This window comes from Rhinatrema bivittatum, chromosome 4 (assembly GCF_901001135.1).
Source record: "Rhinatrema bivittatum chromosome 4, aRhiBiv1.1, whole genome shotgun sequence".
NCBI lineage: Eukaryota > Metazoa > Chordata > Amphibia > Gymnophiona > Rhinatrematidae > Rhinatrema > Rhinatrema bivittatum.
In genome coordinates, this window is record NC_042618.1 from 63,129,675 (window position 1) to 63,148,234 (window position 18,560).

Here is an 18,560-nt window from a genome sequence, read left to right on the forward strand (position 1 = left end):
ACTGCCTCCTCTGGTGGCTCAACAGACTGTTTAATAAAAGAGCTAGTGTGTGTTTGTCTCCCTACTCTAAGCCTGACCGGTGGTCCCTCTCGGGATCTTCCCCCAGGGGCGTGGTCATCTGCCACCGGTCCAAGGATCCACCCACTACGCCAGCATATCTGATGGCTAACTCCCTAACAGATTGCTTTTCCAGTAGCTCCGTTAATAACAGATTGCTCTCCAGCATTACAGATACTAACAGTTTTCCTGCTTACTAGTCATTTATCTTAACCAGTTAGCCACTTCCTCTCCTGGTTCCCTGAAGCTGGCTCGCCAGGTTAAGTGGCTGTGCCTGCCCAAGCAAGGTACAGCTCTCTGCCAAAGAGGTTCCAGCCTGAATAGGGGAGCTTATCCAGTCCGGATTATGGTATCCCAAAATCTGTTCTACTATGCTTATTACCAGCAAGGCATGTTCTCACTGTGCTCTTGAGTTGCCCACCTGCTGTTTCACTGCAATAGTTGTGGGCTGGAGCTTTGCTACCATGCAGGAGAACAAGGCTGGATGCCCAAGCTCTGTTTCTGCTACTCAGGCCGGCAGAGGCTTGTGATCCGTTAAGACTTACCTGCACTGTTTTCCTTTCTCCCTCTTTGGCTCCTGCCCTACCAGGGAAACCAGAGCCTTGTCTGGCCTGTTGCCCCGCTCCACCAGGGCAATCAGTATCTTTTCAAGTCTGTTGCCCTGGGAGCCCAGTCCTCAGCTCCTGCTGCCGGACCCACCAAGGTAAAGCCACAGGGAATTCTCCCTCGGTGCCTGCTCCTTGGCACTGGGACTCAGATTCCATTGAGTAGGTTCCCTAATAGAAGAATGTAGGTTATCTCAGCAGAGCCCTCCCTTTTTCAGTGAAAGACTACCTCTAAGCACCTCAGGAAACCAGAGAGACCGAACACCTGGTTGCACTGGGGAAGGGAAGATCAGCCCTTTGGAAGACTGTCGTCCCAGAGTATGCTAGGGAAAGTGACACTATGGCGTGCTATTGCCCTGGAGCCACTCCTTCTGTTCCATGAAGCTACAGTACCAGACTGTTGTATTTCAGAGTGAACAGTCTCCTGGGCGTTAGCAATCTGTTGTTAATGTTGTGCTGAAGTTAGCAAACTGTTAGTTATTTAGGAGAGTTGTGGGTGGATCCTTGGGCCGGTGGCAGATGACCACGCCCCCGGGGGAAGATCCCAAGAGGGACCACCGGTCAGGCTCAGAGTTAGGAGACAGACACACACTAGTTCTTTTATTAGACAGTATACTGGAGCACCAGAGGTGGCAGTAGTGAGCTGGAATGATGCCCGGCTGGGCTGTAGTACCTCAGATACTGGAACAGCGATCCCTGGAGGCTGAGCTGTAGAGAAACTGAAATATAGTGAGTATGCAGGGTTCATGTACCAAACCTAATGGTAACACTCACACAATGTCTCATAGAAGCCCAGGAGCTGGAATGTATAGGACCCTGAGGAGCAAGTACCTGGTTCCAGGGAAGCTCTGAGAGAAGGATGGTAACTCACTGAAGTAGTTGGGAGTGATGACTTCCAGGCAGAAGAGAGTACAGCGTAAGTCTGGGAACAAGGGCCCCCGAGGAGTGAGTACCGGTTCCAGACTGTCACCTGAAAAACAAAGAGAGCGAGGCTCCCGAGGAGTGGGTACCCCTAGTAAGTCTGAGGAGGCAGAGTAGCTTGGAAAGTCGAAGCGAGTCCGTAGTCATTCCTTGCTAACTCAATCTGTTAGCAAATTCTAAGACCTTATATATCCGTCGCGGGTGACATCATCTTCAGGGGATGCCCCCAAGGTTCGCGCCATCGCCGTCACTTCAGTAGGGGACGGGTCTATGAATACTTCTTAGAGTGGAACCAGGCTGCTGGCGCTAACCTTTAAAAAGGAGATAGAGCAGCTTTTAAGCTAGAACAAAGGGGAAAGCCGACAGTCGCTCAGCAGCGCATGGTTCAGAGAGAGGTATCTTCAAAGGATACTAATGATGCATTAGAATTAGGGCATCCCGACAGTGAGGTTCCAATAATAAGAAAACTAGTCCAAGTGCCTGTAACTAAAAACTCACCTGAGCTAAAAAATTCTAGCTTATCCCTATCAATAAAAAGCAGAATGAAAATACAAACAAAAAACAAACTTTGAAATGTTTGCCTGCTAATGCCAGAAGTCTAAGAAGTAAGATGGGAGAGTTAGAATGTATAGCAGTGAATGATGACATAGACTTAACTGACATCTCAGAGACATGGTGGAAGGAGGACAACCAATGGGACAGTGCTATACCGGGGTACAAATTATATCGCAATGACAGAGAGGAGCATGCGGAAGGCGGTGTGGTGCTTTATGTCTGGGATGGAATAGAGTCCAACAAGACAGGCAGGATAAACCATTTTAGCGGCCTTCATTTGATTTGCCTCTCCTTTTTCAATGTCCTTTAGTGCAGAACATAGTTCTTGAAACAGGTTTTTACCAGGGACCTGCAGAGAGATAATATTACTTACTTACTTTCTACTAGAGGAACCTCCTTTTATGTACCCAAGTATACTATTAGCTTTCCTATCTGTTTTGCAACACAAACTACTTTAAGGTAATAAAAAATGATGAGCTGCACGCTCTTTGCTGATTATTATTTCTTCACCTATAAACTAATATTTGGATCTTGTATTTATACATCCCAAATGCATACTTTTTTTGATTTTTTTTATATTAAAGCTTGTTTGCCATACCTTTGACCATTTTCCAATCTTATTTCCTGCCTTTAGTATAACCACAGCGGATATAAACATTTGCAGCAGAGTAAGCAGAGATGATTTCCCTTCTCACTCTTCCCCAATGTCACTTATAAAGACACTGAAGACAATCCGACCCAGCACTGATCCCTGTGCTACCATGCTGGTAACTTTAGACCCCATTTGTTACCATTCTCCGAGTGCTGTTGCTCAACCAGTTTCTCACCTAGTTAATTTTTGTTCCAAACCCTAGCCTGCCTAGCTTTCTCACTAATCTATGTGGAAGTGTAGCATCCAGATTGGCCTTGTCGGGGGAGGGGGGGAGTAGCAGATGTGATCCATGGAGAAATGACTAATTACCTGATAATTTTCTTTCTTCTAGTAAGGGCAGGTCAGTCCCCAAGAGTGGGATATGCTTTTCTCCATCTCCATCTGCTGACAGAGGTGCATAACCCACTCATGGGGTTTGACCTGCCCGAACTCTGAGGAACTATATTTCAGTAAAGAAAATCAATCAGTTAATTTGTTAGAGAACATGATTTCACAAGGGGCAAATCTTGCCAAGGATCCTGTAACGCACTAGCTTTAAGGTACTGCACTATTCTGTCCTTTAGTAATGCTTCCATTACCTGCCCCAACACTAAGAGTAGCAAGAGTTAAAAGCAGCAAGCTGAAAAACCAGCGTTCAAATCCTGTTCCTCCCTCTAATGCTCCTTTTGATCTTGAGCGGTCACTTCACACACTGTTGTCTCAGGTACAACTTTAAGGGGTCATTTACTAAATATTTTCTCCCATTTTGTGTCTATGGGAAAAATGTTTAGGAAACAGGGCTTTTGGGAAGGGACCTCCCTGAATTTGTAACCTGACTTAAGCTTCAATTCGGAAAGGCAAGTAATTAAATCCAAGGGATGTGCACTTGGCATTCGTTTGAAATTGAATGGAAAATCTGAACAAAATTCCCCAAGTCACTTCAATTCATTTTTAAAACAAATGAAAGGTCATTTTCATTCCTTTAATTAAAAAAAAATAAGTATGCTGCCATAATAATAAAAAAAAAAAATTCCAGTCCCCCCGATGTACTTCCAGAGCAGAAGTGAGTACCTGTGGCTCCTATCCCACTAGAACTGTGAATAAAAATGGCAAGAACAGACCAAGGTGGGTGCCATTTTTTTTTTATTTCTTCATTACAAAATGGTACCCACCTTGGCGTCGTTATTTTATATGGCAAAATTAACAATGGATCTGGCTTTGGCCTGCTATCACAATGTTTCCATACAAAATGCCAGTAAGCAGGCCCAAGTCTGTGTCATTTTATACGTGAAAAATGTAAAAAGCTGTGCCAGCCTTGGCTTGGCAGTGCCATTTTTAATTGTAGCATTGATGGAGAGGAGCAACTGGGATCATTCCTGGCACCCATGTAGAACATTAACACTATAAGTGCGTTTGGGGATGGGGCAGGAGGAAAATCAGGAAGAGGGCCATGGGGATTTTGTTTTGGGGGGGAGCGAGCCAGACTTTTTTTGGTTTGTTTTTTTCTTAATTTAGGTTTCTTTGGTTTTTTTTTCAAAGAAACAAAACAAATGGAATTAAAGCCAAAAATATGTCTATACACAGTCCTATTAAATCCAAGCTAACCGAGGTCTATAGTTTTCCACCCTTCTGGAGTGGTACTACCTCTGCCCCTTCTCCAATCTCTTGGAACCTCTCCTGTTTCAAGTGATAAGCCCTCTGTGGGATTTTTCAGCTTGCCATTCTTTGCAGTTATCATTAAAAATATTTCACCAAACTGCTCAAGAGGCACTAGGGGAAGAGTAACTACAGCTCCAATGAGAGCAGTGCCTGCCCATCTGTTACCATCTTGCCCTTGAAGGAGACCATTGCGGCAGCGTACATTGGAGCAGGGAAGAAACCACCAATGGGAATCAAAGCCCACTCGCTTCGTTCTCAAGCCACGTCTTGGGCAGAAAGCCTTTCGGTCTCTTCGCAGGAAGTCTGCAGAGCGGCCTCTTGGAAGTCTCTCCATACATTTGCTCGACATTATCGTCTGGATGTCCGGGCGCAGACCTTTGGTTCCTTTGGTGTCAGGGTCATTCAAGCAGGGTTATCTATGGCCCACCATCAGTAGGGAAGCTTTGGTACATCCCACCGTCTGGACTGATCCTGGTACGTCCTGGGAAAAGAAAATTATTCCTTTCCTGCTAATTTTCGTTCCTGTAGAGGGAGGGCATCTGGACTGACCAAGGATCAGTCCAGATGCCCTCCCTCTGTATCATGGGGGTTCATCAGGGACTCTACTGCTCGATTCTTGTCACTGGTTATCCTTATGGGCTCTCTATATTTTCTGGGGAGCTATTTCTTACAGTTCTGTTCGCAAGTTGCAGTTCTGCACACTAGTTGGTTCGGATTTACGATAGTATCCTGTTCATTTTGTTTACTTGATCCCTCCATCTCTTCTCTCTTTCTATGGCTTTGTTAGTCTATTTACTGAGGAATGAGATCAGGGATGCGGGCTTATGTAGCACCTCCCTCAGAAGTTTTTGTCTGACTCCATCTGCTGGACAGGGGACATAACCCACCGTCTGGACTGATCCTTGGTACTACAGGAACGAAAATTAGCAGGTAAGGAATAATTTTCTTTTCAGTGTGCTGCGACAGTCAAAAAAGCAAACAGAATGTTGGGAATTATTAGAAAGAGAATGGTGAATAAAATGGAAAATGTCATAATGCCTCTGTATCGATCCATGGTGAGACCGTACCTTGAATACTGTTTACAATTCTGGCCGCTGCATCTCAAAAAAGATATAGTCGTGATGGAGAAGGTACAGAGAACGGCGACCAAAATGATAAAGGGGATGGAACAGCTCCCCTATGAAGAAAGACTAAAGAGGTTAGGGCTGTTCAGCTTGGAGAAGAGACAGCTGAGGGGGGATATGATAGAGGTGTTTAAAATCATGAGAGGTCTAGAACGGGTAGATGTGAATCAGTTATTTACTCTTTCGGATAATAGAAGGACTAGGGGGCACCCCGTGAAGTTAGCATGTGGCACATTTAAAACGAATCTGAGAAAGTTCTTTTTCACTCAACGCACAATTAAACTTTGGAACTTGTTGCCAGGGGATGTGGTTAGTGCAGTTAGTGTAGCTGGGTTTAAAAAAAGGATTGGATAAGTTCTTGCTTGCTATTAATTAAGTTGACTTAGAAAAAAGCCACTGCTATTACTAGCATTAGTAGCATGGAATAGACTTACTTTTTGGGTACTTGCCAGGTTCTTATGGCCTGGATTGGCCACTGTTGGAAACAGGATGCTGGGCTTGATGGAACCTTGGTCTGACCCAGTATGGCATGTTCTTATGATAGTGAGGCCCACATAGCACGTCAAGAATGCAGAGGTAATGAAAGTGGTGATGACTCGGACAGGATGTTAACCCGGGCTGAATTTCGGCAGTGGTTTGCAGAGCTGTGCCACGACATGGCACAGATAAAATCAGAATTAGTAGCTATGGCTGTAGAGCTCCGGGAAGAAGTCACAGGTCTTGGCAGAAGCATGGAAGAGGTGGAAGCTCGGGCTGAGGAGCAAGCTGCTGACATGACCACATGGCGGGAGGAAATGGCTAATGTTCATAAAGCAGTGCAGGACATGGAAGAGCGTCTTAAAGACCTAGAAAACAGGTCGCATAGATCAAACCTCCGGTTTTGGGGGAAGGGGGGGGGGGGGGGTGCAAAAATTGCCAGGATTTGCTGATTGCTTTAAGGTGGCAAAGGGTATCTGTACTCAGTTATTTGCATTGGGAGACTCTGTGAGGACCTACTGAAAATTAAGCTGGAGAGAGCACATAGAGCATTGGGGGTGTAAAGAGGTAATTTGCCCTGGGACATTCTAGTGTGCTTCCACAGTTTTATAGTTAAAGAAAAAGTGGCTGTGCTGGCCAGAAGAGTGGGACAGTTCAAATGGGAGAATCAAAAAGTAGAAATATTCCAAGACCTGTCTCTAATTACTATCCGGACACATAGGAAATTTAGGAGCATCCTGGCAGTCCCAAGAAAAGAAGAAATTAGGTATCGCTGGTTATTTCCTTTCAATCTTCAATTCACAATGAAGGGAAAATCGACTAAAGACTGAGGCAACGGACTTCCTACATAGTGCAGGAGTGTTGGTGTCTACGGAAGTGGCCGCAGAGGCTGTGACATCTCAAGTGCAACAGAGGGATGATCCAGCAAAGTGGAGGAGGACCCCTGGAATTAACAGGCGCCCGTGGAGGCATCTGGAGCAAACCTCGTCATCTGGAACAGCGAGTGTAGGAGAACGGGGTTGTGTGTTGCTCTGTGCTGGGGAATTCTGGTGTAGTTATTGGAGGTCTTTGTTGTCTGATGGCTGTGGGTCGTTGAACTGTGCTGTGAAATTATGGGTTATGGGGGAGGGGGATGGAGTCATGAATATTAGCTGCTAGAATGAATGGTTCTTTGTGTGGGGCTATAATACAGAGCATTCAGAGTCAGACAGTTCTAGTGGGGTTGTTTCTCAAAGGGAAAGATATGTACCAAAGAGTGGATAGGAGCAGGATGGGAAGTGGCTCAGGGGGGATGGGAGATACTGGGAGTGGAAGTGGGAGAGAGCAGGAAGGGCAGAGGGGTGGGTGATCGTTGTCATTCTATGAGCTACCAGAGGGTGCTTTCAGGGGTAGGATTTATGGGTGGTATGGGGGAAGGTGGTTTGTGTGGCTGGGTAAACAATTGGGCAATTTAATATATCTGGTACAATGGTGTTATAAAAATAATGTCCTTACATGCTAAGGGCCAGAACTCACCTGTTAAAAGGAAATTGCTGATGAAAGAAGCTGAGAGTCTAAAAGCAAATATAGTTTTTTTTTGTTTTATCAGGAATCGCATCTGAAAGCGCAACATACTAAATTGATACTTTCCACTAACTTTCCTACTCAGTTTTTTGCTCCCACATCGACGACAGATAAGTATGGTTGGGTGGGGATTCTTTTTGCACAAAATTTAATAGTAGATATAAAAGCTGTACTTAGGGATGTTAAAGGCTGGTTTCTAATTTTGAAACTACATATACATGGGGAATTGTTTACTCTGGTGAATGTATATGCTCCCAATGCCAATCAGGGGGCCTTCTTCAATACTGTGTCAACGATTCTGTTGGACTGGGCAGAGGGATACCTGGTGATGAGGGGTGATTTCAACTTAACACGGTTCCCTTGTCTAGCTAACTCCAATGGCGGCTGTGGGTACATCCACTCTCAAAGGAAGAGATTGAAAGAGATGATTGGTGAATAGGGCCTTATCAATATTTGGAGGCTCAAGAATCCATCCATGTGGGATTATTCCTTTTTCTCAGGGCCTCATGATTCATACTCCCAAATAGACTATTTTCTGATGGATAAGATCTAGTGGGAAAGGTGTCCAATTTGGGTATAAATAGTATAACCTGGTCTGATCATGCCCGTTTGGGTGGAACTCAAGGTTGGCCAATTACAGCTAGGGTGGAAATTCTGGAGGCTAAATACGGACCTACTTTCAAATAAAAAGTTAAATGAATGCCTAGTGGGAAACATTGTGGAATACTTAACCTTGAATATTTGGGATGTGAACCCGGGTGTATTATGGGAGGGTTTAAAAGTAGTGATACATGGGACCCTGATTTCTAGGCCATCCTTTCTTCAAAAACAAAAGGATAGTCTGAGATTAGCAATTTTCACATTAGTTGTAAACTGGAGATCAAACACAAAAGATGCTGTGACGACCGCACAAAGGTTGTGCTTGACCTGACCAGACAGTAGTTAAGGGAGCTAGATTTGGCTGAGATAGCCTTGAGATTGCTGAAGGTTCAACAGACTCACTTTGAATTTGGGAATAAGGCAAGTTGTTTATTGGCGCAGCTGAAGGACTGATTTCTGAGAAATCAGATTCTTAAGATAAGAGATAGGGGAAGGACAATGGTGACCGAGAGTAAGTTGATTTCTAATCAATTTGCTCAGTTTTATGAAGAACTCTACTCTGTAGATAGTAACATTTTGGAGGCAGATATTAAGGAATATCTTGACTGTAGCTCTCTTCCATGTCTTCCCAAAGAAGCAAAAGAACAACTGAATACAAAAATTAGGGAAGAGGAGGTGTTAGCAGTTATCTCAGATTTAAAGTCAGGAAAAGCCCCAGTACTTGATGGGTATACTGTTAAATTCTATAAAACTTGCAAGCAGGCACTGGTCAAGCCCTTAACTGCCATGTTTCATTATCTCAGAGAGGGGGGTAGCCTAGTGGAGGGGTGACTGTCGCTGGTATTACAGTTATAAAAAAGGAAGGCCGTGCCCCTACCCTCTACAGGTCATATCGACCTATTTCCCTAATCAACTTAGATTTAAAAATCCTGGCAAAAGTTCTGGCGTCTAGACTGGGAGACATAGCTCCTCTTCTTATACATGGCATTCGATCCGGTTTTGTCCCAGGCAGACTTGCTGCAATGTCCGGAGAGTACTAAATCTTACATAGTGGACACAGCATCAGAAGATACCTGTGGCATTACTGGCTGTAGATGCTGAGAACGTTTTTGATAGAGTGCACCAGCCTTACCTTTTTCAAGTTTTAGACAAAATGGGATTAGGGTCAAATTTTTTAGCTTTTTTTTTTTTGTTTTAAACTTACCTGGGCTCAGCACTTACGACTGAGTACAGAGATGGTCTCTGGCTGCAGAGGTAGAGAGCTTTGTCAGTCACTGCTGCGCTTGGCTTCCTGCACCCACTGCTTTTCAACTGCTTCAGCAGCAAAATCCACAGTGGGAACCGGCTACTGGACAAAGGCACACCTCTGAGGGATCTCGGAAATCACCTCAGAAATTCTCAACTGGGGGAGGGACCTTTAGGCATCACTGCAGGAGAGCAGGGCTCAATCTTTCTCCAATTTAAAGGTAGAATTTCTTCTTCCAAAGGGTTCAATGATCCCCCATAGGGAAAGCACGTTCACATCTGCTAGGAGACTGAGAGATACTGAAGAGCTGAGGTCACTGCAGGGGTGTATCTAAGGTGACGTCAGCTTTGAAACCCGACTCAGTTTCCATCTGCTAGCAGGGGTGCATAAAACCCATTGGTCCTGGGTCCATCTGGCTACATACTAGGAAATCCCAAGTTACTTCTACTATCTATGGAAGTAGATGGGCTATGTGAATAGTCCAAACAGCTGACACGCCATATCATTGTGGCGGCTCACTGTGGTGGTATAAAGTGGATGTGCCACAAAGAGTGAATGTGATTAAGAGGTTGGCTAGGCTTTTCGTTATGTATAAGCTAAGGAACTGTTTACGTGACTCAACCACAAAATTTGAAAAAACATGGGTGTTGGATATCAGTTGGAAAGAAAACCAAACACAGTAGTAAGGATGCTGGTTAACTAATAGTTTTAACTTAGAGAGTAACCTAGCTCACATCAATGAGTAGTGTTCTTTGTTAATAGGATGATACTGGGGGGAGGGGAGATGGGATTTTCACATCAGACAAGAACACACAAATCTTTGAGATGAAACCTCTAGAGTGACATATTGTTGCTGTATTGCCATTCGTTCTGATGCAGAATTAATACACAAAGAATATTTGTATTTGTTGGATTGTCTGGGCTTGGATAGCCAATAAAAGTTAATTGAAAAAAAAAAAAAAAAAGAGGTGAGGGAGGCTAGACAAATTTTTCCTCTGGAAAACAGAATGGTAGAAGCTGCAGAATCTAGTGAAGAGAAAAAAAAGTCACTTGTAGAGTAAGCTCATTGTAATACTGAGATAAAATGCAGCCAGAAAGCCAATGTCCCATTTAACTTGGAACCAGGCTTCCTGCTCAGCCAATAGTCATGCTGTGTTGGGAGAGGACTGACAATCCAACAGTACTGTATGAATGGCTAGGTAATGATCTACCACTTGAATTAAATTGGCTTAGAAGTAAATGGAGATTGTACAATACAAGGCAAGAGACTTAACTCATTCATTCAAAGCAGGAAGCTCACAAGAGACAAAGCTTGAACAGTACTTGTCCTGCTATCACAGAGGTGCAAGGATTAAACAGTATGGATGCCAGTCAAATTCAATTGGAATTTAAATAGCTGCAAGTATTTACAGAAGAATGCACAACATACCCCTACATAAAAGGATAGTCATTGAGAACATCAGGCACCAATGTGGAATTTTATTTGAGAGAAATTAAGACTAAATAAATTATTTCCTTCCTTCCCCCACACCTTTACAGTCAAGAGCTGTGTGCCCGTCTCATATTTAACAGGCAGCCGGAGCTATACTCTCATAACTCATCAGTGACCATGCCTGACTCAGACCAGAGGGATACTTTCAGCCTAAAATAAACTATTTTAGAAAGCTATTATGAAATTCTACACATCAATTAGTGAAATGCTATTTTTGTGACTTTACTCATTTGCCCGTCATAAACCGGCAGCAGTGAGTCTAGTAACTCTTCACAAGCAAGCTATGGAAAGGCATATATTTAAGGCTGCCACTAGTTATTTCATCAGCTAGCAAGCTACCAGCAATCACACTGTGCCCCCCTCAACCCCACATAGTAACGACAGCACAAAAAACCCAAATAAGCCATCCACTCTGCCCAGCAAGTTTCCCATGGTAGTTGTTGCTGCTCCATGCTGGCTAACCCCAAACCCTATGTTAAGAGTAATAAGATTTACAATCAAAACCAAGCAACTGTCAAACTCATAACAAAATTACTGCTAGCAACATTTTTATGGGGTGAACAGCTTTCGTGATAATTCAGACAATGTGGCTTGAACATGCTTTGCTTTTGGACTTGGCCACAGAAGCAGTCCTGTACTTTATCCTTAATGTCTGCAGATCAGTATCCCAGGGTCCAGCATTGGCCGTCATCTGAATCCAATTCCCCTTGTCCCCCTGCTGAAGCAGAGAGCAATGTTGCAGTTGTGCCACAACCATCAAGGCTAATTGATTGAGGGTAGTAATCCATGTTGTATGTTAAGGGCAGTAACTGCTGCTCTGTGCAGGTTACCCCCATGCACCCTTTTCTTCATTCCCACCCTCCAGTCTTTAGGGATACACAGTGTTTATCCCATGCCCTTCTGCATTATTTTTTTGTCCTCAACCCCTCTTCTGAAAGGGCATTCCAGGCATCTACCACCTTCTCCGTGAAGAAATATTTCCTGAAGTTGGTTCTGAGTCATCTCCCCTAGAGTTTAATTTCGTCACCCCTAGTTGTCTAGATGCATTTCCAAGGGAAGGTCTGTATCATATCTCCCCTGCACCTCCTCTTTTCCAGGGTATACATGTTCAGATCCTCCAGCCTCTCCTCATAAGTCTTCCAATACAGACCACATACTGTTTTGGTTGCCCTTCTCTGCACCGCCCTCCATCCTGACCTTATCCTTTTTGAGATGAGGTCTCCAAAACTGAACAAGGTACTCCATTATCACCTTTTTCCTGCTGGTTATTCCTCTCTGTCGCATTGCTTCACTGCCTTCAGATTATCAGAAACTATTACCCCAAGGTCCCTTTCCCAGTCCGTGCACGTTAGTCTTTCACCCCCTATCACATACAGCAATTTTGAATTACCGCACCCCAGATGAATGAAATACCCCAAAACAAACCTAACGCTCTGTGTATATAAGTATACATGCCACTGATCAGATTCCAACTGGTTTTTTGATTAAAGTGGTACTTGCTGTTTGAGCTTGCCAAAGCTTCGAGCTCACTTGAAAGGAAGCCAGACCAGTTCTGGGCATGGAGGAATGCACTGGCTCCCCTTGGTGGTTAGGGATAGAGAGGCTCACAGACCCCAGGTCTGCCAGTAGCCTGAGAACAAGGTTTTGTTTGCTTGTTTTTCAGTTCTGTGTTTCATAAACCTTTTTTTTTTAAGCAAGCTTCAGATGCTGAAAAACTCCATTTTCATATGGCCAAACAGCAGTGAAATGCACTTTTATTAAAGTCATAGGTTTATTGGTCATTCTTGTTTGTGTTTAATTTTAAACACTGTTGACCACTCAAAAAATCTAATATAAATACATTGTTATATAAGCCCTTCTGATTATGGGGCAGTCAAAGACTTTTAAAGAATACTCCAACCAGAAGTTTTATTACAGTCATCTGTGCCTCTGGCCACACCCTCAAACCTATCGAATGGCTGCTGATGACAGTGCTATTTCCACGCAGGATAATTCAACCACTGGGAAAATCTGTTAAGCATCCAGCTTCTTGAATCCTCTCAAAGTGATCTAACGCATGCAGACATTTCTGGGGTCCTTTGATTATTCTGAACCCAGATAAAATACCACAGCCTTTCGCCTTAGAAAGTGGCCTAAAAAATCTAAACTTGAAGCCTCAGGATGCACCACTTTAGTGTAATAAAGTGTGTTTACACAGGTTCTAACACTCAAATCTTCATTGGGAGGGGAACTTTGTTTTAAATTCCAAAATTCTTCAAAATGGCTGTTATAAATGCTGCCTTTTCCTGCTTCTTCTTCAGCCAAAATAAAATCACAAATCTGTCAGTCCCCTGTAACTCATCCCCAGGAACAGTCTACTCTTTTCTAGACTTTTGAAAATTCTGCTTATGTGGCGATTTTTCTGTTGTCACCCATTAGGAGCGTTATTCTCATACTAGTGGGCTAAAAGCCTAACTAAATAAATTACAGATGGTCCACCTACCAAACTTATTTTCTTACAGAATAAACAAACTTTAAATTGGTTGCATATTTACATACTTTATTCCGGACAACAAAATAATTTTAAAAGAATCATTTTGTTTTTGTTTGATACAATTACTGACATAATAGATTTTGTAATATCAGTACACTTCAACAGCTTATATACATTTTGCTGTACTTGGAACTGTAACTAATTGCACTGCATTGCTTCATTTATAAATAAGACAGTAGACCTGGAAAAAGGACATGGGAGTACTCAAGAGTAGCCTTATTTGAGACAGTGGGGCCAATATATCATACTTCAAGCACCAATAACCCTTGGGCAATAATCAGTGCCCATATTAGTACTTATTCTGTTTTTATCCTGGCAGTGTCTTTTTTCATGAAATCAGTTCATGCATGTTAGTGTCAATAAGTAATATCCTGAAATTTTGTGGAGAGTATTAGTGTTTTGCTCAAGGCTTTTGATTACCAGTTTAGTAACAACTGCACTGTGCACTACAGAAATAAGACACACAAAAAAAGCAAAAATCTACTAATACATGCACCAAAAAGAACAACAGAATCTTGAAATAGGAGTTTGACTTTAGCAAACAATATTTCATCATTTATAATCAAAGTTTTTGTAGATTTTCTTGTGAGCTCTCTGGAAAGGAGTAAAGGCTTCATGTGCAATGAAGCCACTTCAATGGCATCAATAAAATCATGTTTGCATCCTGACCAACCTGTGGTCCCATACCAATGTGAGAGCTACAATAAGTTTTGCAGAAGCTTTTTGCTGCCTTGAAAAATCATCTCTGCTGCTGCTTGCTTGTCACTTTTCAGTTGAGAAAGCTCTTTTCATCAGCGGTGGTGGTGCTTTGCCAGCATCAAATATCATTTCTAGAGGTGGATTATTAAGACAGCACCAATCTGGTATACGACCTGTCTGGTTGTAATATTCTTTGGAGACTGAACGGCTACCAAGGATGTCTTGCAAAGCTCCAAAAATGGCACCTATATTGAAACACGAAAGGAACTGATATATTTTAAATATATATATATATATATATATATATATTATACGATTGTACATGCGATATCTAAAAAGCTAACCAGAACAACAGAATGGCTAGATATGTAAGCTAAAGTGCTTCATTTTTTCACATTAAGACATACCTTGTATATTTAAAAAAATAAAAAATCTATAACCATTGTAGTTTATGTATTTTATTTTTATGAAATTCTTTTGAAGATATGTTCCTGAACATATCCAGATCAGTCCAGACCAGTGGGTTGTGCATTCCCCCCAGCAGATGGAGTCCGAGAACAATTAGAACTTTGGGCACTGCTACATAACGGGAGCACCACCTGCAGTCCCTCGGTATTTCTCTGACTCCAGCAGATGGTAGAGATGCAAACCTGCAGTCTGTTAGTTTAAAAAAAAAAAAAGGATATTAGGGATAGATTTTTTTCCTAGGATAGGCTAGTTTGTAGTTAGTAATGTAGCTTCCTGAGGTGTTAGGCACTTTCATGGGCCATCCCTCAGTTGAAGCCGGGCGTCCGGGGGGTTGGATACTCCTGCCTGTGTCTTGCCCGCATTGGTGCCAGTGTCTCGATATTCAGGGGCTCCTGGTTTCCTCGAGCACTGAGGAGGCTCCTCTCAATCCTTCCCTCAGACTCCAACTCTGTCAGGGTAAAGTTTTCTTCAAAAGAAAAAGAAAATTCAGAAAGAAAGCAAGGAAGAAGCCTTTCAAAGTAGGAGGAGTTCATTTGGGGGACGGGCCGTGCCGTTTGGTCAGCAGGCCAACTGGAGTGGCGAGCTTAATCCCACGGGTCCTCACAACGGCCCGGGGCTCCGGGTAGGTAGGCGGGGAGGGGTAGGCCTTCGCGTGCGTGTGAGGCCTCTTTTTATTTTCGCGCCGGTAGCTCTCCTCACAGCAATTTCGCGCCTGTGGGGAATTTTTCTATTTTTAGCTCCTGCAGTCGCGCAAAGGTTTTCTGACTAGCCGACCGCGTTGCTGCTTGTTTTTCTCAATGGCACCCCGGCCTAAGTTGGGAACCTGCCACACGTGTGGGGCGTCAGGGCAGGCCATAAATGCTAGTTCCGTGTACTGCCTGTTCTTCAGGGTAGGAGAGAACTTCCTCGGGCTCCGGGCCGTGGTCCTCCTTGGTGGGGGAGGGTAGCTTGTGGTGGCTGCCGAGGGAGGAGGCGGCCCCTCGCATTCTCTCTCTGATGGACCAAACTCCCATGTTTGGGGATGACCCTGGGCAACCGGACCCTCCTGCGGGGGGGGGGGGGGGGTGGGGGGGGTGGGGGGGGGGGAGGGGGGGGTGTTGATTCAGGGGAGTTTTGCCCTGAGTTTGTGCTCCTGCTGCATCAGGTGTTCCTGGCTAGAAAACAGGAAATCCTGAAGAGAGCAGCGCAGCTGGACCCTTTGGCTGAACCTCCACCAAAGCGGATACCCACAGGGTCCCTGGACCGCCATCACCCTGCAGGGGCTCACCTTAGAAGGTGTGGATAGGTTGTTGGCCCCACTCGGGGATATCTCAGACTCTGGAGTGGATCAAGATCCAGGATACACCCAGGATATGGGTGATGTGATACAGGACGACCCGGACCAAGATGACCTCCCACTCTCGGAAGGCGATGATCCCAGCATAGTGTGCTTGTTTAAGCGAGAGGAGCTTAGACTTCTCATTCTCCTGAGCTTGGAGGTCCTGGGGATCAAAGTTTCATAAGGGGAATCAGACAGCGAAGGTGTCATCCGGTCCTGGATGTGATTCGGGGTCCGACGACTTCCTTCCCATTACTTAAGAAGGTCTACAAGCTAGTGACCAGGGAGTGGGACTCGACGGCTGTGGGTTTAAAAGTGGGAAGAGCCATGGTGAAACTTTACCCGCTATTGCAGGGTATTTTCGATCTTCTAAAATTACCGAAGATGGACGTGGCGGTGTCTGCCGTGTCTAAGAAGACCACCATTCTTGTGGCTGGGGCCGCTGCGCTGAAGGACATTCAGGACCGCAAACTGGAGATTCATCTGAAGCGAGTCTTTGAGGTCTCAGGGTGGCGAATTGCACCAACTTCATGCAGAGAGCCTGTCTTTGCTGGGTTCAGGAAGCGGCCGCAACCCCCAGTCCCGACGGCTGGGGACCCTTGCAAGCCGCGCGTTTGGAGGCAGGAGTTGCCTTTGTCGCAGACGCGTTGTATGACTTGATTAGGACCTCGGCACGTAGTATGGTGTCTGCGGTTACGACTCGTAGACTGCTCTGGTTGCGTAATGGGTCAGCAGACTTATCTTCCAAGTCTCAACTATGTAACCTCCCCTTTAAGGGCAAGCTTCTCTTCGGGGAGGATCTCGACCAGTTGGTGAAATTGCTGGGGCAGTCCAAGGGCAACCAACTGCTAGAGGATAGGAAACCTTCGGGCAAGGTTTTTCCCCCGCGTGCTCGTTTTCGGTATTCTCACAGATTTCGCCCTGGTAGGTCTCTTCAGCTTCTTCGGGGTCCAGGCCGAGCTCAGGACGTCAGCAGTCCTTTCGTGGAGGACGGCGCCCAGACAGAGTTCACGGGCCAGGGTGCTAGTCATGGAAAACCTACCCAATGAAGCCAGAGGCACCCATTCTGTCGTAGAAGCTGTCGGAGGCAGATTGTCTCAAGTTTTTGCACCCGTTGCTGGAGGCCTTGGTGGAGTCTCTCATCACTTTGCGGGACAACTGCGAGGCAGTACAGGGGATGCTACAATGGCTGCTCGATCTCCTGACCATTGTTCCAGTTCCTCTGGCGGAACAGGGCAAGGGACAGTATTCGGTCTACTTTGTAGTCCCAAAAAAAAAAAGAAAAGGGCACCTTTCGTCCCATTCTGGATCTGCAGAAGGTAAACAGGTGTATGCGAGTTCCCCGTTTTCGCATGGAGATGTTGAGAACTGTGGTGGCCACGTTATGGAGAGTAGAGTTTCTTACGTCATTAGACCTCACCGAGGTCTAATGACGTAAGAAACCGCTGGTGAGCCCGATTCTCCGGGCTCACCAGCGGTTCCTCCGCTGCAAGGTGATGGGCCAACTTTTCCAGTTTCAAGCTCTTCCTTTCGGCCTGGCGACGGCTCCATGTACTTTCACCAAGGTCATGGTGGTCATGGCGGTGTTCCTGCGCAAAGAGGGAGTCCTTGTTCTCGACGACTAGCTAATCCAAGCAAAGTCTCAGGAGGACTGCATAAGATCGGTTCAGAGGGTGATGCTCACCTTGCAGTCGCTCGGCTGGGTCAGAAATGTCCAGAAGAGTCATTTGGAGCCCACGCGGTCGTTGATCTACTTGGGAGCGCTCTTCGACACTTTCCGAGGCAAGGTTTCTCTGGCAGCGGACCATGTAACAAAGTTGCAGGATCAGGTCCAAGCCCTGCTTCAGAAGAAGAATCCGACAGTTTGACATCACTTACAGGTTCTGGGATCCATGGCCTCCACCTTGGATTTGGTCCCGTGGGCTTCACTCATTTGCGTCCGTTGCGGCATGCACTATTATCGTGGTGGAGCCTGGTGCTGGAACAGTTCCATATATCGTTACCTCTCCTTCTAGAGTCCAAAGTCAGTCTATCATGGTGGCTTTCATGCAGCAACCTGGAACAGGGGAACAGGAAGTTGACTTAGACCCTCTGAATTGGGTGGTTATCTCTATGGATGCCAGTCTATCCGGATGGGGTGCAGTATGCCTCAACAAATCCACCCAAGGGCTTTGGTCTCCAATGGAGAAATTCTGGTCCATCAACCGCCTTGAGACGAGGGCTGTCCGACTGGCCCTCCGAGCATTTCCTCCTCTGGTCAAAGACACAATGGTTCGAGTGTTCTCAGTCAATGCGACGACGGTAGCTTACATCAACCAGCAAGGCGGGACACGGAGTCTTGTGGTGGCATTGGAGGAGAGGCTATTGTTCACTTGGGTGGAGCACCATCTCAAAGGAATCGCCGCGTCTCATGTCGCGAGCATGGAAAATGTAAAGGCAGACTTCCTCAGCAGGCAACAGCTCGATCCAGGAGAGTGGGAGTTAGCTCCCGAAGCATGGAACCTCATTTGCGCCAGGTGGGGTGTGCCTCAGTCGGATCTGATGGCAACTCAAGCCAATGCAAAGATGGAGCACTTCTTCAGCTGTTGTCGAGAAATAGGCTCAGTAGGACT

The 18,560-nt window shown here is 45.2% G+C and overlaps 1 protein-coding gene across 1 annotated transcript in view; it reads right to left on the minus strand.

Annotated features, from left to right (window-relative positions):
* Positions 1 to 13,448: 13,448 nt before the first annotated feature.
* ACTR10 (actin related protein 10) overlaps positions 13,449 to 18,560 on the minus strand; it is a 46,156-nt gene continuing 41,044 nt past the window's right edge. Inside the window, exon 13 of the mRNA XM_029598226.1 lies at positions 13,449 to 14,407. Within this exon, the coding sequence (XP_029454086.1) occupies positions 14,226 to 14,407 (182 nt within the window). The 3' untranslated portion in view covers positions 13,449 to 14,225. The remainder of the gene's footprint in view (positions 14,408 to 18,560) is intronic.